The sequence below is a fragment of the Maniola hyperantus genome, chromosome 17 (genome assembly GCF_902806685.2).
Source record: "Maniola hyperantus chromosome 17, iAphHyp1.2, whole genome shotgun sequence".
Taxonomy (NCBI): domain Eukaryota; kingdom Metazoa; phylum Arthropoda; class Insecta; order Lepidoptera; family Nymphalidae; genus Maniola; species Maniola hyperantus.
This window is the reverse complement of record NC_048552.1, coordinates 6,435,596-6,461,063: the sequence shown is the minus strand read 5'-3', so window position 1 is coordinate 6,461,063 and position 25,468 is coordinate 6,435,596. Positions and strand designations below refer to the sequence as shown.

The 25,468-nt window shown below is 35.9% G+C and overlaps 1 protein-coding gene across 1 annotated transcript in view; it reads left to right on the top strand.

The window, feature by feature from the left end:
- Positions 1 to 25,468, top strand: part of LOC117989942 (RNA polymerase II elongation factor Ell-like) — an 80,084-nt gene that overhangs the window by 19,787 nt on the left and 34,829 nt on the right. The window contains exon 2 of the mRNA XM_034977341.2: positions 4,432 to 4,479. Coding sequence (XP_034833232.1) covers positions 4,432 to 4,479 — 48 coding nt within the window. The remainder of the gene's footprint in view (positions 1 to 4,431; positions 4,480 to 25,468) is intronic.

Sequence of the window (25,468 nt, the reverse complement as noted above, 5' to 3'; positions counted from 1 at the left end):
GCAGATGATAGCGAATATGCTCTAAGCTCTTGTTGAACCAGAAGACTCGAGTACCTGGACTCAGAGAACTTAAATACACTTCTTTCATGAAATACTCGGCAATTTTCCTATGATAACAAATTTTGTATCCGAAATGAATTGGTAGTACACTATGCGCAAAAATAGACCTAGTATATCCCCAGAGTAGTTTAATAGTGATCTGTGGGCTACAAGCAGAAAACTCGATGATGCCCGCGACTTTAGTTTTTGGATTTCTCAGGCAATACCGATGGAACTCTTAGATTTTCCGGGATAAAATAGCCTACATCCGACTTAGGGATGCAAACCGTCTTTATGTAAAAAATAGGTACCTACTGGGTTAGGTACCTATTATGTTTTGAAAATTATATCAGTAAATATAAACAAACGCGACTGTTGTTAATAATAATATGGTAAACATGGCGTAGAATAGAATATAGATGGTCGCTAATTTCTTGGCAATGTACCTACACTTATTTGTAGATACTTTCCGTGTTTACGCCATTTGAAGCGAACGTTATCGTGGCCTAACTTTACGTTCCTTGACTGAAATAATTGATTTAATTTGTACGGGTTGATTAGCATTTTTACGCATACGAGGTCTTGATTTGGGACGACCGATATAATAGGCACGCTTAGTATATTTAGTATCTAAGAAATATAGTCTAATGAATAATAATAATAGGTACTTACATGCTATTCGTTATTAAATAAATAATTAAATGAAAATATTTTTTATTCAATTAAACTTTTACTAGTACTTTTGAATCGTCAAATGCATCTAATCTACCACTGGTTCGGAATGCCTTTCGAAGTTTTAGTGATAAGGGCCCCTAAACAGGAGAAGTAGTCAAGACTCGTTCACCGAGGGTTCCGACTTCCGTAGCTTAGAAAGAAACATTATATTTAAATAGTTATTTGGTGATACTTAATAATCTAATGTCTCAAAACAAACCTTTTTTATTTGAGACCTCAAAACTAAGTTTGTTTGTGAAAGTATTGCTGATTAAAAAAAACTGTGGTAGACAATAACATTCAAACTGTGTTATCGTAAACAACGCAGAGTTGACCTTTAATATATCTAAGAACGTATTCCGAGCCTACCTTCATACCTGCGTAGGCAATACCCTTGTAGAATGAGGTCGAGAAGTTGGAACCTGGAATATGGTTACACATACCTAGTAACTATAACAGCCATCGACAGATCCATAGAATGGCCAAACTACTCATTCGATTTTGATAAATAAGATGTCGTTAGATTCACCTTAACTAACTAATACGACGCTGAAAAATAAACTATAATAAACCGTCCGTCTGTGATGATGTTTTTAAAAGTACATAGGTAATTGGGTTTTAGGTTTTGAACGTCTCATAACTGCTGCTCAGCTTACGAAGTTCCATTTATTAATAGGTACCTACCCAGTACCCACTTAATTATCTGATTTTGGATTTTTTGTCCAGTAGATGTCAAAAAAAGTTACTTAACTTTTGGGACGCTCTTAAATACTAAGATAGTTTTAATATTCGGTCGTTAGTGACTATATCATTCTATACCTAGCTATACAGTATCTCGAATCATAACAATAACTCTAACAGAGTTGGTCTTTATAAATTAATTTCCTTAATTCACACTTGGTTATGAAAAGAAGCAATGTCAGATATGATTCATACTTCATAGTTCGCGGTACTGGTGTATGAAAATGTACTATTGTAATATATTGTGATATTGTCCGGATGCTATCAGCAAACGGTTGCCTTATTGAAGTCCCCGTATCATTGCGTCACCGTGTTTTCCACGGCACTTCTCCTAAAATAGTTATAATGGCGCAATGTTATTTATTAGTTTTTCATATTCAAAGTCAAAGTCAATACTGATATTATATTAGTCTATCTATTGATATTTCAACGAGTGTTCAACTCACCACCACCCATAGCCCCAACCAACCTCGCAGTTACAATATTTGACGAATCGCGGGAAGTCGCCCGCCCGGTACATTCTTTTTGCTTGTTCCCGGGGTTGATGTTCTTGACTTCCCACAAGTTATTTTCTAGCTCTTCCTCATTCCTTATTTCACGAGATTCCCGCAGCCTATCGCAGTCCCACGTCCTATCGGAGCTTCCTTCTGCATCTTCCTTCCTCACTCCCCACACTCTTCATCTTCTTTAACGAATGATCAGTACCAACTAGTTTAACAATCGATGGCAAATGTTGCAATTTGATAATTCACGATCTGTATCCAATTTACTTACTAAGTACTTTTATTGCATTTATAAACAGATAAGGATAGCTAGGTACTTAAGTAATTGCAAAGATGTCAATCTTAATAATACATGTAACACTTGAAATAATATTATTATCTGTAGGTGGTACCTACAGTCTACACAGTACCTTTTCAAATAGTTTCGACCCTCGCCCTTCCACGCGTCAATACTAAAAACCTCAATAAAATCATTTAAACTTGGACGTTACAAGAAAAATAAGTATAATTTAAGTAATTAGTCGTATGATTTGGTAAACAAAATAGCCATTTATGATTACCGATAAAAAATGATCAAATAAGCAAAACATTGTGTATATGTGTTTATTGTTTGTTAAGTTCCTGGCATGTTCTCTAGATTAATCGTAATCGTGTACCTTCGATCTTCTCGTGCCTCTCTACTACGAGTATTGGGTAATGGGTAGCCGTCATAATAATATAATAATCGTTTGCTAAACGGAACAGTTGTGCCGATTGCCAACGTAGGCTATTCAGTCTATTCCCGGATGTTCCAAAACTTCCTTATTGTTCCTTATTGTTCTCAAAACTTGAAAATCCACAGCCACGACCTTCTTCTACCGACTTCTTTTTCTCTCTATTTTTGTCCTGTTCATCATTAAATAATTCATAATAACTAGGCCGACAATATTAATAACATCAAAGTCAATCATGCCAAACCGCAGACAAAAGGTGTTTCATACAAATTATAAGAACTAGGTAGGCAAGTACAGTACCAGGTACATAGAAACGGTATCACATAATGTTGTTTTCAAGAGTGACCATTAATTGTGTATGTATTTATTTTAAATAATTGATTATGGCCTCTTTATATGTTATCACAAGTCAATATTGCTATGCTGAGATTTTGCAATGTTTACCTCTCGTGCGGTTGTTACGGGGATATAATTTATTTCAACTACTCTGCGTTGCGTATTATTACGAGTAGCAGGTAGGTACTTTATTCGGTATTAAGTAAGATTTCACTAGCCTCTAGGTGAAATGTAGAGCATTGCTCAGATAGTTTTTAGGGTTCTGTAACTCACAAAGAAAAAGAACCCTTATAGGATCACTTCGTTGTCTCTCTGTCCGTCTGTCGTGTCTGTCAAAAAAAACCTATAGGGTACTTCCCGTTGACCTAGAATCATGAAATTTGGCAGGTGGGTAGGTTTTATAGCACTAGTAAAGCAAAAATCCGAAAACCGTGAATTTGTAGTTACATCACAAAAAAATGTGTTCATGAACAAATAATAATTACTTAGTATTTTCAATTTTCAAAGTTAGATAACTATGCCAAGTGGGGTATCATATGAAAGGCCTTTACCTGTAGGTACATTCTAAAACAGATTTTATTTATTTTTATTCTTAGTAGTTGTTGATTTATCGTGCAAAATGTCGAAAAAAAAATCCCGAGTACTAACCCTCGGTGCCCGAGTGTGACTCGCACTTGGCCAGTTTTTTAAAGTCATATCTATTTATGACTAACATTTCCCTTTCACCTTTAACTAAGCATATAAATCTTGTGCTACGAATTTTAAAACGAATAGTGCAAAAAGTAGGGTGTGAAGTTGAACCTATCTTGCGGATTTCAGTGATATTTACGGCGGTCACGCACTCATCCGATCCGAGCCCGTGAAAATAGGTTCCTTTTTGTTTTGTGTGGTAGTTTATGAATTATATTTTTTATATCCGTATTTTCACGGATTCGGATCGGATGAGTGCGTGATCGCTGGTACGGTTTAAAGACAAAACTTTTTTCATAGGAAAATCTTATGCAGTTGATTGTAGTAATGACCGTACTTCTTACTAGTCAGCAAGATGTTTTGATGAATTTCACTCAGTCAAAAATCTGTGAACAATAATATTATCTTGTTACAAATTGGAAATAGTATGGATAAAATAGGTTACAGTAACCGGCAAGAAATATTGTACATCGACCTTTAGAATGAGATTTCGGCTTCGTAGAGCGTTGTCTCTATCACTCATACCTAAGTGACGTTTTGCCGGTCTCAACGACAGCGACAACGCTCTACGAAACGCCATCTCTTTCTAAAGGCCGATGTACAATATTTTCTGCCGCGTACTGTAGGAGATAACATTGCCTATGCGCCTGAATATAGATTTTAGTTTACTAACAAGTTTCTTCTTTTTGTTTCAGGACAAATTGGCAAAACCTAAAATACAGTTCCTACCCAATAATGAGGGGGTAAGTTTATATCATACTTTATTACTTATCAGCTACTTAGCTCAGCTTAATTCATGAAGCAGGCGCGGCGGTGCAAACGTTTACTAGACGTCTCGGGTTCGAACCCCAGCTAAAAACGTTTCAAATATTATTAAGACCAGATAAGTGATTGTCGTTAACTCGGTATTTGAAAGGATCTTTTATTTTATTCCTTAGTAGCAATATAAAATTATCGTCGGTCTCCCCGTCACTGGCTCCATACAAACGTAGTTTGGTTCTCATTTGAATGTTACTCGCTGTAATTTTGTACGCACGTTTTAGAAACTAAATAGCCTATGCCCGCGACATCGTCCGCGTGGACTACATACATTTCAAACCCCTATTTTACTACTATTCTACCCCCTTAGGGGTTGAATTTTCAAAAATCCTTTCTTAGCGGATGTCTACGTCATAGTAGCAATCTGCATGCCAAATTTCAGCCCGATCCTTCCAGTAGAGCATTGATCGATTAGTCAGACAGTCAGTCAGTCACCTTTTCCTTTTATATATTTAGATATATAGGTATGTATGTGGTTTTCCAGATTTGCAAAATTAATAGTTTTATAGTTACACGGGTTTGAAGAATTGTATGCACAAATTCTTGAGATCGCATAACTTTGAAAATGAATATACAATATACATACGTATTAACGGAAATCTGGAAAACCACAGACGCAGATATTAAGTAGTTCCTAGAATGTATCTACAAAATGTCATTGAGTTTGAATCAGTACCCTTATTATAAATGTGAAAGTGTGTTTGTTTGTTGGTTTGTCCTTCAATCACGTCGCAACGGTGCAACGGATTGACGTGATTTTTTGCATGGGTACAAATGAAGACCTGGAGAGTGACATAGGCTACTTTTTATCCCGGAAAATCAGAGTTCCCACGGGATTTAAAAAAAAATGAATTTCACGCAAACGAAGTCGCGGTTATCAGCTAGTAGGTAGGTAAGATTTTAATGAGAAGCCAACTATGTAGTTTGGAGTGTGCAAGTTGTGGAAAATGTAGTTTTAAAGGTTTCACGAACACGGGTTCAAAGATTTACAGTACGCGGCTGAAAGTAATGTACATCGACCTTTAGAAGGAGGTAGCAGATTTGTAGAGCGTTGTCCCTGGCGTTGAGACCGACAAAACGTCATATATAGGAATGAGTGACAGAGACAACGCTCTACAAAGCCGAAATGTCATTCTAAAGGCCGATGTACATTACTTTTGGCCGCGTACTGTACATTCAAATCTTTGAAACTACAAATTTTTGCGGAAATCTGGCAACCCACAGACACAGATATTTGATTCTAGAATGTGTATCTATATTTCATTGAGTTGGATTTGATATGTGTGTAACGAGAGCGGTGTTGGAGCGCGTTGGGGAAACTCTTAAAACCATAAACTGACCTATCACCTAAAGAAGACCTTCTAATTGCAACAACGTGAACAAAGAGTACCTACCGCTAGTTACGAATCATCGCTCGTTAGTTAAGACCTTTACTCAGTTTAGATTTATTATGATTGATGACACAATAATAACACGTATTTATCCATACAGCTTACATAACACTGTATAACCTTATCTGTATAACTTTATTAGGAAAGATGGTAATTACGAAATCAATATGCGTGTAAGACCCCGGTACCAGTGCTGTAATATAATATTTTGATGTAGGTACTTAATACGTCCAATGCTCCAAGCGGTACCTACTCAATAAATACGAAAGTATTTTCAGCATATTTAATTTTTCTTCTTAATACCAATTATTATTTATTATGTACTAGCTAACCCGCCCCGGCTCGCTCGTGTGGAATTTCCAAAAATCATGAAACATTACATATTTGTTTATTTTAACCGAAAGCCGAAATACCAAATCTCTATGGATATAATGGGATATAACTTGAAAAATGACTGAATTTCATGAAAACTTTCAACACCCTATATTTTAATCCTCAAAAAACACTGTCAAGATTTCAAATAAAAAATAATCCCAAAAGAGTACGAGTATGTATACATATTTGATAATAATAATTAAGACTACCATGACGGGTCTGAACTCAGGGCAGGTCAGCAAGAAAACCGAAGGTCTCGTGTGTTACCACGTGTATTACACACTAGATTAGCCATTCCAAAAAAGAATTTTTAATTGTAGCTTTTGGCTTGTAACGTGATGGCCAGTATCTGTGTTTGGTTGGACAACTTGTGGAACACGATTATTGTTCGAAATAGCCGTTCTATACATTTAATTCAATGTAGAAAACAGTGAAAAACAAAGCAGATGTTTCCAGAAATTAAATAATATTTCAGTCTATTTAAACCCAGTTCACAAGTATTAAATTTTACTCATAATATTTAATGTAGTTTAACACTAGGTATAGCACTAGCAAGCTATGTACCACAACGACGGATTTTCTTATCGTTTTTTGATTGTGGCCAATGATCATTGAAACTAAAAGTTCCATGTTCCATTTTAAGTAATCAGTTAAAGCTCAAAATTTTCCAATTTCAGATTCTACTGTTTCGCATGGTTTATTATGCAATTGTATGGTATTAAAAAAATGTAAACACTGAGTAGAATGAGGCAAGCCTATAAAATACTGTTAGTGCTCGTTACCCAAAGATGTAAAAGATACAGTTATGAACTTTAATTATGTAGTTCCTTGTCAGCCTTTGGTTTATAGCTCCTTTTATCATAATTAAATTAGCTTTTCATTTAACAAGCAACTAATTTTTAAGTTAGACATTGAATCTTTCTGTGTATAACGCAATTCATCACAATACAGAGGTATATTTATAATGTGTACGTGCACATAATGTAATTATTTATGACAAGCTGATGCCCGCGACTTCGTCCGCGCGCGTGGACTCAAACCCCTATTTTACCCAATTAGGAGTTAAATTTTCAAAAATCCTTTCTTAGCGGATGCCTACATCATGATAGCTATCTGCTTGCCCGATCCGTCCATTAGTTTGAGCTGTGCGTTGATAGATCAGTCAGTCAGTCACCTTTTCGTTTTATATATTTAAATATAGAGTTAAACTAGACCCAATATTATTGACAGAAAATACAGACCTTAACTTTTTTAAAGTAGCAACTGTAGATCTTTTGAAATTAAATGGAAATGAAATTAAACTCAGTCGAAACGCACGGAGTAATAGTTTAGTAAACAATAAATAGACTTTAAAAGTTTTAACCATGCATTAAGTAGAATATACATACGATATAGAGTTGATCTGCATTCTCCCCACCAAACAACAGCATTTAAATACTCACTGGCCAGTACAATAGTGTAAGCTACTGAGGGGCTGAAAATAAAATAATTTGCTTTGTATAATCAAGCGTTTCCTCGTGATTCCTCACGTGGCGTCCGCGTCGTTTCCTGTAGTAGATAAATCGTGGTTTACCAAGTCAGCTATGTACAAGGAGGCACTGAGAAGCAGGAGCAGTAGACGTCGCCGGCGCGGGCCTTGACTCGCTTCGGGTGTACCTGTTAACGCTTGCGGCACTCGATACGCTTGCGAAATTATATGATGACCCACTTAACCGATTTCGTTTTGCTGCTTGTCGTTGCGGTTGCTCTATAAAAGTTTTTACCCTAAAATTATTTCGAAAAGTGAATTAGCCGCGCTTCATTGGTTAATTGTCGAGATAAAATTTGATTATTATCGCTCAAGAATAAAAAACGTTTTTGTTGTTGTCTTTTTGGTTACATTGCTCTTTTTAACGTGGCAAAAACGTGGGATGATTGTTATGAAGACGCGATGGTATGTCTTTTCTTCTTATGTTATCTTTACTACTAGAGCCGTTTTCGCTCGCAAAAGAATTACGTTTAGAGGTCAATGAATCTTAATCCACACCTTATGGCGTTTTGTATAGAATTACAATTTGTGTCTGTTCCATCCTTCGTGGCATTGGGGTCTATCGCAATATCGAAGGTGTAACAATCCTTCAATATGCGATACGCGGTACTGCGATCATGTACCAAGGAAATATGTATTGATAGCTTCGCAATGTATCCGAATGTTCTTAAAATCCTGCGATGCCAGAATCGCTTTTCTGAGTATTAACAGTGCAACACCCCTCATGGGCGGACTAATCTGCATCCAATTGGTACATCTGAAAACAAGACTTGACGGTGGGTAATTACAATTTTCAGTTTAAAACCACAAGCGAATCTACATGCTAAATCTATTTAACTAGACACTTAAAACTACGATAATGTTAATGCGCATTTCATAGCGAGAGTAATATTTTTAATTGATAATATACTAACTACATATTAGAATGCCGCGTTTAAAGACCTGAAGCGTCGCTCATAACGATGTTTCGCATATATTTCACGGCGACGTTACTGCAGTAATAAAATCCTGTCTATCCCGCTATATCAGATTGCCTGCTTTTGTACATCGTTACCTACTTATATTATATCGATTTACTAAATGCTGTAACTGGATGCAATGCACCTGTAAAGTTTTTCGTGATTGACTTCTCATGTAGGTGTGTAATACTGTACTACCCTACTTCCTAATTCAGCATTTAATGAGGATGGTGGCCAATAATTCGATATTGCGGTACCTAGTAGATTTAATAGACTACACTTTCTCAAAAAAAGGCACTAAAGTCGAAACTAGGTACAATACGTTTGTAATTAAGACACCAATAATAACATTACTAAATTAAGACATTAATAATTACTAATAACATAGGTACGTGTTTCTAACTCTAACCTAAAAGTTTAGATTTAGGGGAGTTTCGAATTAATGTTTTGGATGACAGCGAGAACTAATGGGCTTGCATACTTTCCGATGAATGTAGTAGGTAGCTGTTAGCACCAAATTTTCTTCAACAATCCATTTAGCTACTTTGTGGAACCTTGCTTAACCAACGCAATGGTTATCTATATAAACAATTGCAACCAGGTCAAACCCCCCCATCGATCAATGCTGTAAGTCACATCAACTTAGCTGATGCTTAGCTGTAACAAAAAACGTAACGCAACACTGTTTACAAGGTGATAATCCTCGGGCGATCCTGTGCCCGACGGCAGCGGGCGGCGCCGTGGACCGGTTCTGTTAGCCACCGTCGCCCGCTCGCCGGTTTGACGTGATCTCCTCTGTTGCTCTTCTCACTTGTCCATATCGTATGTAAATGACCTCGATTGTCCTCATTATTTTTATTTTCGTACACGAATATCATCGCGGCATTACATAAAATCTATTCTAACGTATCGTACGATTAGGTATAACCTGTCTGACGCAGAGGTGCAAGCGCTCGCCTAGCAACCAAATAAGTCTTGGGTAAAAGATAACGATATGTACCTATTCTAAAATGTTTCAATATTTTGTATTCCTTCAAATATTTTAGCGGTGATTTAAGCTGAAGCGTAAGTGATATTCGTTATAAACGGACGGGTTTGAAACTAGTCGGGCATACTCCGACAAAAAAGTGAGTTTGATCCGTTTTATACGTATAATATTATATTTTCTTCAAATATTTATGGACACTTTGTGCTCTAAAAGTATCGGGGTGATTATTCTAATCGGTTACCTACATCAGGGAAGTTAGGTATTAACTTATAGGTCAGACTGGCCATTTGGGCAAGAAATGATCTCTTAGATATCTCTGGCTTCACTGAAATTAGTTTAACAAATATACGAGTAAAATAATTGAAGATACAGACAAAAATTCAAAAAATAAACTTTCGCAGAGAATTCAACTGTTTGCAAAACCATTTGTTGTTTCGTTTTTATAATATAGATAATATAGCCTTGACTTTGTTTAACGTAAAAAAGAAAACTTACTCAGAAATAGTCCCGATATAATTTTCAGTGAACCACTTAACCGTCATCGTAATATAATTCTTCGAATATCTCGGTATCGGTGATGTTAGGTCCGACTCGCTGGCACATATCCAACATGCACATAATAACTACAATTCAATGAGTGGCGGACCAGAATAGTAAATAAGTTTGTGGAGGGTGTAAAAATAGAAACGGTTCCAGTCGCCTAGCGGGCATGCGAATGCACCTCCCAGGTGCGTCGACCGATGTCCCCTTAACAATTACTAGTGTACGCTCCGCTACTTTGTTTATCCAGAAGCTTGCTTAAAATTCATAGGCCCCTGTAGCTGACATGTCCAAAACACAAAAACGATTCGGCAGATACTTAAATACTCATCGTTAGAGCTTAGGTAGAACAGCTAAAATACCGACTTATGTAATACAAAATGTATACTTACTAAATAAAATTGAAGTGTCTGTCTGTAATTTCGAAATAACTACCTCATATTAAGCTCATATGGTTATTTGAACTGTACCATAACTGAATCACACGTTTTTAAATTTTTTGTCTATTTGTGTGTTTAAATCGGGCTAATCTGCGGTACAGCTGAACTTATTTTGACGGGACTTATGCAGACAAGTAGTAACATAGGTAACTTTTTTAACCGATTTTTTCTACCTATACTCATACACTGAAATCTCCGAGATTTCTGTACCGATTTGCGTTTTTTTTAATCGATAGAGAAACTTGGCGACATTGTCCCATAAAAAATTTGGATTCCAAATCCTCAATCCTGATGCTGTAAGGGACCTGGCCACCAAAACTGATTATTTCTTTTATTCGGGATTTAGAAACTGTCGGTTATAGATTATTGATGTTGGAGGTACATGATCCCACGGGATTTTCAAATAATCATGCGTTTAAATGTTTTTACGAAATTTGGTACGGATTTGGATGGGCAGTAGCTCGTACTCGGATAGGCTACTTTTTATCCTGGAAGATATAAACTTCTCACGGGATTTTTAAAAACCAAAATCCACGCGGGCGAAGCCGCGGCCATCAGCTAGTATTTAATAGATTCGCAATAATATTAGCACTTCATATTATAAAAATACATTCTAAAATAGAATTTAATTATTAATGTTATGTAATTTAAATTCATAAATTTCGTTTCTCATACTTAATTATCTTCATCGCTTTCCTTTTTCGTTCAAATAGTGCAAAATTCCTGTTAATTACAATAAAATAAGTTTCGCCAGTAGTTTAGCGTTACTGTTCTAGTCTTACAAGTAGAACGGTTTACCAACTTAAGTATGTACTTAGTGTCGTGGGAACCCCCGCCAGACACCCTTAAACGCTAATATTTTATTTTGAACTTTTGTCTGGCAATGCATGACGTAATTTCTAATACTATTCTGAAGAAAATAAAAAATATATTTGACTTACTTTGACGTGAGATTTTTTACACCTTTATTACCTGTTATCTCCCAAAGTCACCATGATTTTAACAAACATCCAAACAAACGTTCCTCCCAGTGTTGGGGACAAAACACAGATAAACTTTCAGCTTCTATAAAATAAGGAAGGTTTGGCACGCGCTGGTTCTTAGGCCAATATATTATGGTTTTCACTCATTCTCAACATCTCAATTATAGTGTTTTAAAGAACTAGCCCAAACCTGTTAGGGTTTTTAGAGTCATTGTTTTCCTTTGTTATTAGCATTAGAATAAAATTTACAAACAAAAGGTGGTTACTTCTATTACCTACGAGTATGTTTTTAATGTGTATGTTCAATAAGATGTAGTCATTAACGACATATTTTGTTAGAATTGTATAGAGCTAAGAAAAGAGCTAAATTAATTGGTTTTCTGATTATCATTCGCCTGTCCTAATTCAATATGCATCTACCGTGTATACGTTAAGTACTAATTTGTGCAAATTTACTTTATCTTCTAAATATATAAAAGGAAAAACTAACTGACTGACTGACTGATCTATCAACGCACAGCTCAAAGTACCTACTGGACGGATCGGGCTGAAATTTGGCATGCAAATAGTTATTATGACATAGACGTCCGCTAAGAAAGGATTTTTGAAAATTCAACCTCTCAAGGTAAAATAAAATTTGGGGATAAAAAAGTCGCGGGTATAAGCTATTTTTATAATATTGTTACTTTATTTTATCATCGAATACTGCGTAAAGCATCAAAACAAATTGCAACCGCTGATTTCCGTTAGTATCATATGACAGCAATATCGAATATTATCTATGCCATCAGTTCTAATGAATCACCGAGTTATCTATGTACAATGAACCCAATGTAGTAATGCAAAATTGTGTATTGTATTATTTATTAATGTAGGTAGGTAACTACCTAAGTTGAATACGGTTTGATCCGGCGGGTCGACGCCCTCCCGAGTCACTTTATTTACACCATCGCCTTTAGAGTCCGTTATTGTGAACCTTGAAAACAGGATTTCGCTAATATTATGTACATGAAACTTCTTTATCTGAAAAGAATATTACAGGCTTTGTTAAAACTAGGTAGCTGTTGATAGAAAAAATAAATCATTTGTTCAATCAAAAGTTGAGGGTAGCTTTGAGATAATAAAACCACTAAAATCATGGGTTGTCACGTCCAAGAAGTGGACAGTGGACACATCCATTAATTATATTTATTATGTTCCTTATTCACTTTATGGTATGAGTCTAGAATTTCAAAGATTTTTCACATCTTGCAAAAGTTGTGTAGAAGCAGGCGTTACTTTGCGGTATACAAATTTGATCGGTTTCAGCGGATTATAGCAAATTAAGCTTTTGGTTCATTGTACATCTTGCAAATGTCTTTTTGTATTCACCATATTTGTATATATAAGAACTAATAAAATACAATATCACGAGGGAATCATTTTTAGTACATCTTTCATTATATTAAGTATATTATTTTAATTATGTACAAACTTAAAAATCTATGGCTGACTTGCTGACCTTGATACTTCCTTACCACATTTTCACATTCAACAAAACGCTGTTACCCATCTAACTCAATGACGATTTAATCATTATAATATAATATTATACCGAAACTGCCATCAATTCCCTAGATATTTGTTCGCCTACTTTTCAAGCTCGGTTGTAAGTGATGAGCAAATATTTGCATAGATCAAACAGTTGTATTAATTCTAACTGGTGTGTTAATTTGGTCGTGGAATATAACTCTGGCTATTAACTGCTCTGAAATTGCAACTATGTAACATCTCTACATAGTATAAAATAAAGTCGCTTCCCGCTGTCTGTATGTTTGAACGCGTAGATCTTTTAAACTTCGCAACGGATTTTAATGCGATTTAGCGACACTAATAGATAGTGATTCAAGAGGAAAGTTTATAGGTATAGTTTAATATTGGTTTGTGTTAATTTGTTGAAAAATGACGATATTTGAACAAAATGTCGGACGAAATCAAGCTTCCATCGAAAATTAACAAATATTATAAGAACAAAGGATTGACACCACATTAGTATCTACATTGCACCCATGACAAATTGTCATTGCAAAATTGCATTAGAAGTGTATTAAGGGATTTGATAACTATAGAATATGGATCCATAAATTATGAGGCCTGGAAAGACGACAGCGACGCGTGATTTCTGCAGCAAGGCTAGACCGTCATATAAACGCGTTATCTCTTACACGTCTACATAAGATCCGACTCCGGCCTTCTTGATCTTCTTCTTCCTTACCTTATCCCACGCTACGTAGGGTCGGCACAACACTTCTTCTTCCACTCACTTCTGTCATTCGTCAACGTATTATCCACCCCTTTTACACGCATATCCTCTTTTACGCAATCCATCCACCTTTTCGTTGGTCGTCCTCTCATCTTTTTGCCCGGCCTTCTTCATCCTATCCATAAAATCTAGCTACCCTTGATCTTCTTCCGCGCCCGCTTCCTCATCGTCATCTACCGCAAAAACATCAAAACAAAGTAAAAAGTAACAAATCCTACCCGCTAAAAATGCCTTTCAATTTTAATGGGCCCAACCACGTGATCAAACAATGGTGTTTACATTCGCTGCAAGGGCAGCCTGTTGAATGAATGGAAGTCCAGTTTAAAGAGACCTAGGTATTTCTCTCAGTTTTGATTAATAGTTAGATTTTATGCACGGAAGTAATAAAAGAGGTACCTACATTATTCTAACATGTCTATAGATAATACTTAATAAGAATAGATAACATGGGAATAGCTTATGTTATCGGTTTATGGTATTTTCAAATTAATCTTTACTACATATTATAAGGAAATTGACTTAGTACTTATTTATAACGTAAAAATTCGCATACTTATATTGGAAATTGGAATTTAAAAATTATTTTATTTCGTCAGTATCAATAAGCAATTTTTTCTATGACATGACTGAGATTGTTAGGTACCTATATATTTATATGAAACTAATTCTTTACCTGCTTCTTTAGTTATCTGTGACGTACATCACGTTAAATGACGTAATAAAACGTAAATGTTATGCCGTTATTGCATTTAGTAACTAATAATATTCAGCTTACGGAAAATTCTATCAAAAATAATAATCATAAATCCTACTTAGTTGCTGTTATGAATGAATGTGTAGGAATGTGTTTCTAGGTTATATTATACCTATATTTTATTTTTCTTTCAGTTAATCTATAGCTTTAGAATGGACTAAACTCAATTTTACATGTAGATTCATGATTCTACTACCGGAGAAAAGATTCCGAGTATTAATTACGGCAGATTATGTCTCTAGTTACGACTTCTGCGAATCTACAACCTGTATTTTTAGGCCGTAAAATACAGGTTGCAACTATGATTTTTCATTTTATCGATCTAACGGAACTTTATCTCTTACCCCCACCGTTCCCACTTGTCGTTTGTCGGATGTTCCAGTGGCAGAACATTTTATATGACGCTGTGAATAACTGGTCGGACCCCGATTTTGTATCAGAATGCCACTGGAACATCAAGCGATAAACGACAAGTGGGAACGGAGGGGTTACACAAATAATCGGATATCAAAACCGAATGAGGTCCTGCCTGAGGGACAACAGATGGGTCAGTTTAAGATTTTATCCATTCAAAATTAGGTTTGCTCGATATTATGCTCAGATTGTTTGCTCCGCGAGCACACGCAGAAGCACATGCGACATGATCTAATGTTTGCGAATCGTGTTTACGAAGGCGCTGGGAGCGGCGGAACCGTTCTGATTTCCTCGTGGTAATTGCAGAGGTATGCGGACGGTGGTGTCGTCTTATTCGGAGTACGGGCCGTACGTGCGCGCTGTTCACTTTCACTTTGCACCTCGCACAGTAGCGCACTTTACTATTAGATACCTAATACCACCGGACTATAGATTACACTCAGGCATATCACGCGGTAGCATTCAACAAAGGTCTCGTAGACGCAATCTTAAACGTTCCTATTGTTTTCGGGCTGCACCTCATTGGAATCATAAATGCCTTATCGTTCTTTACTCGTAGTCCAAAAATTGACGGCATATACGACTAGCCAAAATTTATATGGGAACTCATTTGCACACACTTTAATGTTGGATATAAGCAGCCAGTGTACTCAAGCCTACATTTTACTTTATAGTTACCGCATTCCATACTGACAAAAATACTTACAAAAAAATGCACTTTTTGCAAATTATGTAGATAGTACTTTTCATTACAATCATCTACTTTATTTACCTAAATAAAAATTCTGCTTCCGTGATATGATTCGTGACGTGATATGATTTGGGTTTGCAAAACTCGATGGCTTGACTTGGAATTTTTATACAACATTGCATTTCTATAAAACTGTGTTTTTATACACTTTTTATCCCGAAGTTCCCACGGGAACCGAAATTGTTTACTTTTCTAATAATAAATTATTAATGTCAAACTGAGCCACAGCAAAGCTTGGCCTGGTAATCCATACTTATATTATAAATGCGAAAGTGTGCCTATTTGTCTGCTAGCTTTTCTCGGCCCAGCAGTTTAAACGATTTTGATGAGATTTAGCTTATATCCCGAAGACGGACATTGACTACTTTTTATCCCGGAAAATCGAAGATTTAAAAAAAAACTAAATCCGCGAGGACGAAGTTGCGGGCATCATTTTTTTATTTTTTTTTATTCGTTATAGGCGCACGCTTGACCACGATCACACCTGATGGGAAGTGATGATGTGGCCTAAGATGTAACGCGTTTGCCTAGAAGGTGCCTATTCACTCTTGTTCATCTAGTAAATAATATGGTAAGACATTTCTGTTACAATCATTCACTTAATAAGTATTTAAGTAATAAATAACTGACCTAAGTAACGCAGCATTACGTTTTGCCTGCACACAAATTACAAATCAAGCCATACATGTTCAGTGTAGGTTAACGCTGTACTTAATTTAAAAAAAACAAAATAGACTTGTGTTTTGAGGCCCACTTAACTTTCACTTTTAATATATCCGCGCACAGTGATTCGCCAAATTATATATAACTAGATGATGCCCGCGACTTCGGCCGCGTGGATTCAGGTTTTTAAAAATCCCGTGCGAACTCTTTAATTTTCCGGGATCAAAAGTAGCCTATGTCCTTTCCCGGGATGCAAGCTATCTCTATACCAATTTTCATCAAAATTGGTTAAACGGATGGGCCGTGAAAAGCTAGCAGACAGACAGACAGACAGACAGACAGACGGACAGACAGACAGACACACACACTTTTGCATTTATAATATTAGTATGGATTAGGTAGATATTAACTACAAATCAATAGAGGCGTTTAAAACATGCGACCTTAATAACACCGTTCGACCTTTGAGGACACAGGCGGCGGTGACGGTCACAAGCTAAGGCTTAAATCGCCACACGCTATTTAAGATCTATTCGTTATAAATAAATACTAGCCTATGCTCGCGACTTCGTTCGCGTGGACTACACAAATTTCAAACTCCTATTTACCCCCCTTAGTGGTTGAATTTTCAAAAATCCTTTCTTAGCGGATCCCTACGTCACAATTATAGCTATCTGTATGCCAAATTTCAGCCCGATCAGTCCAGTAGTTTGAGCTGTGCGTTGATAGATCAGTCAGTCAGTCAATCAGTCAGTCACCCTTTCCTTTTATATATTTAGATTTTAAAGCGCTTAACAGTGCTGAAATCAGTACCTCAGTATTATTATACATGCGAAAGTGTGTTTGTTTGTTGGTTTGTCCTTCAATCACGTCGCAACGGTGCAACGGATTGACGTGATTTTATGCATGGGTAATATAGACAAAAAGACCTGCTAGGTGATTCTCTAACTCAGTGTCTAACACTGAATGATAGCCACCGAGGTTGGTTAGTTCTACGTTGCTGCTTCACTGGGTGATATTAAAATATTTTTTCGTAGAAAAACTTCTACGGATTAAAAAATGAGCTCCGTGTTAGAAACTGAGTTAGCGAATCACCTTGCTGGAGAGTGACATAGGCTACTTTTTATCACGGAAAATCAAATAGTTCCCACGGGATTTTAAAAAATCAAATTCCACGGGGCCGAAGTCGCGGGCATCAGCTAGTAGGGTAAATAAATGTCGAAATTAACGAGACATATAAGTACCTACTTACCTTGATCGATACCATTTCGTTTATGAACCATTAAGTGGAACATTAAATACACATTCGCAAAAATAAATTAGTTAATTTTTCGTTTTAACAAAGGTTTGCTATTAAATCGACGTAATATTTTCATTGTTTGAACATAAATTACTCAAAGGAGTTGTTAGCTCTATTGTTCCAATTCTCCATGGATCATTGCAGATACTTGAACTCTATTGCATAAAGTCTTAGTTTATATATAACTAGTAAGTTATTAACTAAGTATCATTTTTAATATGTGTGCTTAAACTTAAAGAGAATTGGTCCAGGAAAGTTGTTTGTTAAATCAAGTAGGTAGGTACTACATAAATTGACATTGAATTAATGAACACCTAAAACCGCTTTGTTGTTAAAAAAATATTTTTAGTGTGAATTTCATGTCAATTGTATTGTAATGTTTTTATCTCGAATCATAATATGATATACTACTCTTTGTTGCTTATAAATAAAAATTAATAAATCATCTTCATCAGTAATTGGAATTAATTTTCCTCTTGCTTTAGTTCTACAGATGATATAGGTACCACAACGCAGCATCACAAAAACGTCCAACACTTTCGACCATCTAAGTAAGAACAGACGCTGATTACTTCCGACAACTACAACAATTATCATCATATTTCATCAAATTAATATAAAACAATATAAAACTATGCCTACAAACATTCCTCTTGAATCACTCTATCTATTGATGAAAACCGCATTAAAATCCGTTGCGTAGTTTAAAATATCTAAGCGTACAGTAACAGGAAATATTGTATGTACATTGATATAAAGAGATTTCGGCTTCGTAGAGCGTTGTCTCGGTCATACCTACGTGACGTTTTGTCGGTTTCACTATGGTTTCAACGACAGAGACAACGCTCTACGAAACCGCTATCTCTTTCTAAAGGGCGATGTACAATATTTCCTGCCGGGTAGGTACTGTACGTAGACAAGGCACCGACGACAAGACGGCGGGAAGAGACTTTGTTTTGTATGTAGAGATAATAATGTCCGGAATTCCCCGACAATGCTATAAAGATGTGTAAGACGCTCGCTCTAATCATGTCGGGGGATTCATTTATTTTTTGGACGCTCATTGACAAGGGAACTTCCCCAGAGATATTTTGTAATTTATGGCTATGAACTTAAAAAAATATTTTTGTACAGTTTTCAAATAGATGAGCATAATAAAGAATTAAAGGCTTGCAAACCATTCAATGAAAATGAATTAAAACTTTTTATTACTCAAACCTAAGTTATTTTGTTTATTTTCATTTATGTTAAAATGATAATAACTTTTGTACGCAAATTATATTAACCATGGCATATTAACCTCATATGCTTGACTGGTCAAACATAAAATATAAACACAGTATTGGACCTCATTCCCGAAGATTGCGGAAAACAACTGCATCATAAGATTGACCGTAAGGCGGTTGACATAATGCTGTTTTTCCATTAGAGAAGGGAAAGTCACCTTGTTTGAGAATGCGTGCACATCATACTCAGCTAATACCGCTTTCAATGCCCAAGTAGGAAGTGCGATTATCTTTATTTACAGATGGTTTATATAAAAGAACCTGCAACAACCTACATGCTTAAGACATGGAACATAAATTATTCGGTAGACAGTCGTATTGTCTATGTGTGATTTATTACACTTTAACTTCTATTTGTTACTTAAATAGTTTCTGTAATGTTTAATTAATTAATATTTATAACAAATTTCTGATTTGGTGTTTTACACAAACCTTATTTCATGACGCAGCCAGCAGTCAATAGGTCTATCAGCCGTACTCAGAGTCGCCTAATCGTTACTTAAGTTTAGTTAAAACGAGACAGCGCTATATATCTGTCACAAATCTGTCTCGTTTTAACTCAATCTTAAGTAACGATTAGCGACTCTGCGTACGGCTGTTAGACAGTAAAATAATAAACTCGTTTACTTAATAAAAGTAGGAAAAAAGATCACTGACCATTGAACTATCTCGTCCGATTGGAATACGGGATAAATAATCGGAGGTATAATGAGAGGAGGCATTTTGAGAATGCACTCGTCATATTTGCTCATGTGTCAACTGTCATTGCAAAAGTACGGTTTACCCTTGCATACAGTTTTTCCTAAAGATGCTTAGGTATAGTAAAAAATCGATTGAGTGCGAATCGGACTAGCTAAATTGTACTTTTGATATAGCAGTTGAGCAAATATGGCGAGTGCGTTCTCAAAATGTGCACTTTACAATAATAAAATAATCAATTATAAGCCTTAAACTGACAATGCTCCGAATATTATCCAAATATGTATTTAGCAGACTAAAATCTTCGTAATTACGAATATTATGAAGATTTTAGGCTGCTAAAAATATGCATATTTGTTATCAGCTCTATAATAATGCTTAATATCAATAATTACTTAGTGCACCGCAAGCACTTGACACTACAAGAAATAGCTGATAACATATTATATATACGTATTATGTATATACATACATTTTAATAGTTATATATATACTAAATAAACATTTTATGTCTCCGCTATATTATTAATCTCTTTGTTAATATCTTTTTTAACTATTACAATATAATAAGCCTGGCTATGCTATATATAAAACGAATACATAATTGAATTTTGCCTAAGGAATTCTAAGATACATAATAGGGAATTTGAAAATAAATTATAAGCTTACGCGAGATTGCACTGCAAACATTTTTTCATTAGATGGATTGGATAAAAAATTCTAAAGATATGACCTCAGTAATAAAATATGTATTCGATATGTCACTCATGATTTATCCACTCAACATCTGCAACGGCCAGACAATTAAATAGACAAAATGCAATGGCTAAATAGAGCCAGCTTAGATATTACGAAAGCTCGCTATGGAGTCGATAATAAATTACACCTGGCGGGCTTACGTAAGTCAGGTAAAAGTTACCGCTCGCCCGCAACTATTTTGAACTTCAGGTTGCGAGAAAATTAAATTGCAACCTAAACAAAATAATGAGCGTCCAGTGTTTATATTTTTAGGGATCCATACCTCAAAAGGATAAAAGGAACCCTTGTTGGATTACTTCGTTGTCTGTCTGTCCGTCGTGTTTGTCAAGAAAAGGGTATCAAAACCTATTGGGTACTTCCCGTTGACCTAGATCATGAAATACAGGTAGGTAGGTAGGTCTTATCACATCTAGCACAAGTATCCAAAGGGAAAAATCAGAAAACCGTGAATTTGTTGTTACAACACAAAAAAATTAAAATGGGTACATGAAGCAAATAAAATTAAATTAGTTCAACTTAAAATTACATTTAGATGGCGCTGTGTTGCAGTGGCTTCCCCAGTGTTGCACATAAAAGTGTTTTTGTAAGTACGGAACTCTTTGTGTCGTGACTCGCACTTGACCAGTTTTTTATATAATATGAACTGTAATTAAATGTGGTGATTGATTCATTCCCCAGCTACAATATTCCAATACGTATGCAACACTCAAAGTAGCCTTCGCCTCAAAACACATTTTAGGTCGAATTGACACGATCGCCAATTGTAAGTAATTTTAAATAGTGGCTCAAGGTATACACAAGCAGTAATGATGGAACCCATTAAGCTAATTTACTTATTAACTAACTTATTTTTTTACAATATTAAGCCATCTTCCGTTGCGCTCCTATGCGGCTTGCACACTGACACAATCTTTCAGTAATGTAAATCTTTCCTAATGGTAATAAAGTTGCTACTCTTTGTTTGATTGTAAAATGTATCTAATTAAAGTAAGCGCTGATAGGCCAGTGGTTAAGCCTTCTATTCAAGGGATCTGGGAGGGGTTCTTCACCTTTAACTTTTCGAAGTTATGTGCGTTTTGATTAAATATCACTTGCTTTAACTATGACGGAAAACATTATGAGCAAAACTTACATGACTGAAAACTCCCCATAATATCCTCTAATATGTGTGAAGTCTCTAATGTACACTTAGCCAGCGTGATAGATATTATTGGCCTAAACTATTATCATTCCGAGAGGAGACCTGTGCTCAGAGTGAACCTACTATGGGTCGAGATGATGATTATGATGATGAATTAAAGTAAGCGGTGAAATTTTACAATCACTGCAAAGACAGACGGCAGGCTTTATCTCTATATATAAAAATGAATCTCTGAATGTGTTGCTGATCGCAAATCTCGAGAATAGCTGAACCGATTTCGCTAATTCTTTTATAATATTCCTTAAAGTACGAGGATGGTTCTTACGGAGAGAAAAATTTAAAAAAAAAACCTGAAAAAGAATCGACTGTTAGGCGGTACGAAGTTCGCCGGGGTAGCTAGTTGAAGATAAAAATTATGTTCTTTAAAATACATTTTTTAATTCCACAGTTCAAATTATGAATCAACCTTCATGGCTGCAGTACCTTGATCTTTCATAATTTGGATTTAATTCTGTTGAAGTTGTAAAACTACATTTTTACGTCAGGATATTTTCCTTCCAATCTCTTGCATACAAGATTGAATAAGACAGGGACCGGTCTTGCTCACAATTGTTTTCGCCCTGGTAGCCGCCTGCCTCGTAACAACCATTATACAACAAATCTTATTAGCTGAACGCTGAATTAGAGACTAACAGTTATCTATGCCTGCACCCGACGTGGTCAATTTCCTATGGCGCATATCTAATAATTTGCTGTTCATAATCATTGTTCTTTGTTCTTCTTCTAACTGACCGCGTTAGATTGAAACGCAAGATAATTTTTGTTTTCTTCACTAGTGAAACAGTAGTAGGTAGTACCTATTCATATTATTCTAAAACGTTTTAAACTAATCAAATACATCTGATGTCTTCACGTAAATTACTAGGTATGCCTTCGCATAAGAATGACATCCATACTAATATTACAAATCCGAAAGTGTGTCTGTCCCACATGCTTTTCACGCTTGTCAAGCTTTTCACGGTCCATCCGTTTAACCGATTTACAGAGATACTCGTAGCTTGCATCCCGGGAAAAGACATAGGCTACTTTTATCCCGGAAAATAAAAGAATCCATATTATAAATGCGAGAGTGTGTTTGTTTGGTTTGTCCTTCAATCACGTCACAACGGAGCAACGGATTGACGTGATTTTTGCATGGGTATAGTTAAAGACCTGTAGAGTGACATAGGCTATTTTTTGTCCCGGAAACCAATGAGTTCTCACGGGATTTTTAAAAACCTAAATCCACGCGAATGAAGTCGCGGGCATCAGCTAGTTTCCAATATATTACCTACTAATAGCTCAACCACTCAACATAATACCAACACCAACACACTAATACCTACAAAAAGCGAGTGGAGAAGTGTTTGTCGAAAGTGAAGTTTTTTACAGTTTGGTGCAAATTAAGTAAACGGTGACATTTATTTTGTGTTCATTCAGATGACAAATTTCTGCGCAACGATTTTATTGAATACGTGAAACATGGTACGTAAATTCGAAGTGTTTTTCTATTTTTTAATGATGATGATGATGATTAGACAACTAGATGATGCCCGCGACTTCATCCGCGTTTTTGTTTAAATAATCCCGGGGGAACTCTATGATTTTCCTGCACAAAAAATAGCTTGTATCCGTCCCTGGGATACTAGCTATCTATACCTTTCGTCAAATAGTATAATCAGATGGGCCGTGAAAAGCTAGCAGACAGACACACTTTCACATTTATAATATCAATATGGATTTGAGCCATAATAATTATTATTGACATGTCTCCAGTGTCATGTTTAAAGCCAATAAATTACTTACAACGAAGCCGTTTTTGTGGTTATGTTTTCGATTTGGTACTTGGAATGAATATTTACTTACTTAAACATAATATAATATGGCAGTCACGCTAAATGATGTAAATATTTTATTAACTTTATTTTCTCTTATCCAAATAAGGGAGGCAGGTTTCGTCAAGACCAGGATTTAGAGATAATATAGGGTTATTCAAGGGGCAAACCAACAAATTTCTGAAAGGCCGGCAACGCATAGGCGGTCCGTCTGATTCTGTAGATGTTCATGGGCGGCGGTAATCACTTAACATCAGGTGACCCGCCTGCTCGTTTGTTCGCTATTTTTATTTTAAAACAATATTAGTGCGGTATGCCGTATAGGGATGCGCACATACAATATCGTTTGGATATCCGCTTTTGGACAATACGGCCCGCCTACTTACCTACTGTATTGAATTCAACCAACGCGTGATCGGCTTCGCAGTCAATTTGTCTGCTTTATTGTGTGTGCTGATCATCGTTGTTTACATTTCTCATATGATTTTTATTCGGCTATCATTCCCATTTGGGCAATATTAACTAGGGCATGCTTTCCATATCATCGTACCTACCTTTTCTTAACATTAGCCTAGGTTTAATCTACGACGGATCAGCCTGAAGTTTGGTATGCGGATAGCCGTTATGATGTAGACATCCGCTAAGAAAGTATTTTGAAAATCCATCCCCTAAAGGGGTAAAATAAGGATTTGAAATTTGTGTGGTCCATGCGGACAAAGTCGCGAGCATAAGCTAGTAATACATATAAATCGAATGCTAGCCATATCTATACTTTACTCTTATTAAAACGTTTGCTATTTAAGTTTGGTTTCTTTTGTTGTAAGATACGATCTACCCAATTTCAAACAAAAGTTAAAGTTTGGTAACATTTTGTTTCAGTCTTACAGCAGTAAAATAATTGTTTCGTAAGTAGAACTGTTTCAAGATGATTGTCTAGGTATGCAATGCGTAGCGGTAGAGTACGTAATGTTTATATACCACAACATCAGCTCCACAAGTAACCCATATATCTACTATAGATCTCCCAGACGGGGGCGTGGCTGTCGTCATGGCGCGTCGGCGCCGCGTCTCTAGTGGATTGTTCTAGATCCAAATTTCACACCCATCTTTCTTTTTGTAATTCATTTTCGTTAAGCTTGTAATGATAACTCCCGAAGGGCATTAAAGGTAGATATTTCGAAAAAACATTCCTCGATGTTTTTAAGAACGTACCTATCCCCTATAAGATTGACCGGGAGATGAGGTTTTCGAACTTTAAGTATATTTTTTGTTTAACTTTTATTGGTTGTGCGGTAAAGTGAATCGATAACTATTAAACTTCTAAACTATGAACATGTTAAGTACGTACAATAAGTATTATTTTATTTTATTGAATATATAGTTGAAAAACAAAAAAACGGGCCGAATTGAGAACCACCTCTATTCAGCGAGGCGAGTTATACATTTAAAATAGAAAGATCTAAATCTTGCCACAACGATCTTTTAGGTATTATTTTCACACTTTATTATATAGTATATCTTTTAGAACAGGTAATCATAGCCTAAAAGTAATCATGTCAATCAAAAATTCCTATATGTTTCTTGAATACTAGCGTGATCATCGCAAAAAATCCTCGGTTCCAATTTCGACTCTCGAGACGCGTGCTTCGCACCTTGATCTAAATACTTGCGACATTGTGTAGACATCGAGTAGTGCGTTTTGTACGACGTTATTAATCTATCATTTTCAACTTGAATTGTAATTTCCATTTGATTCCTCACGTAGT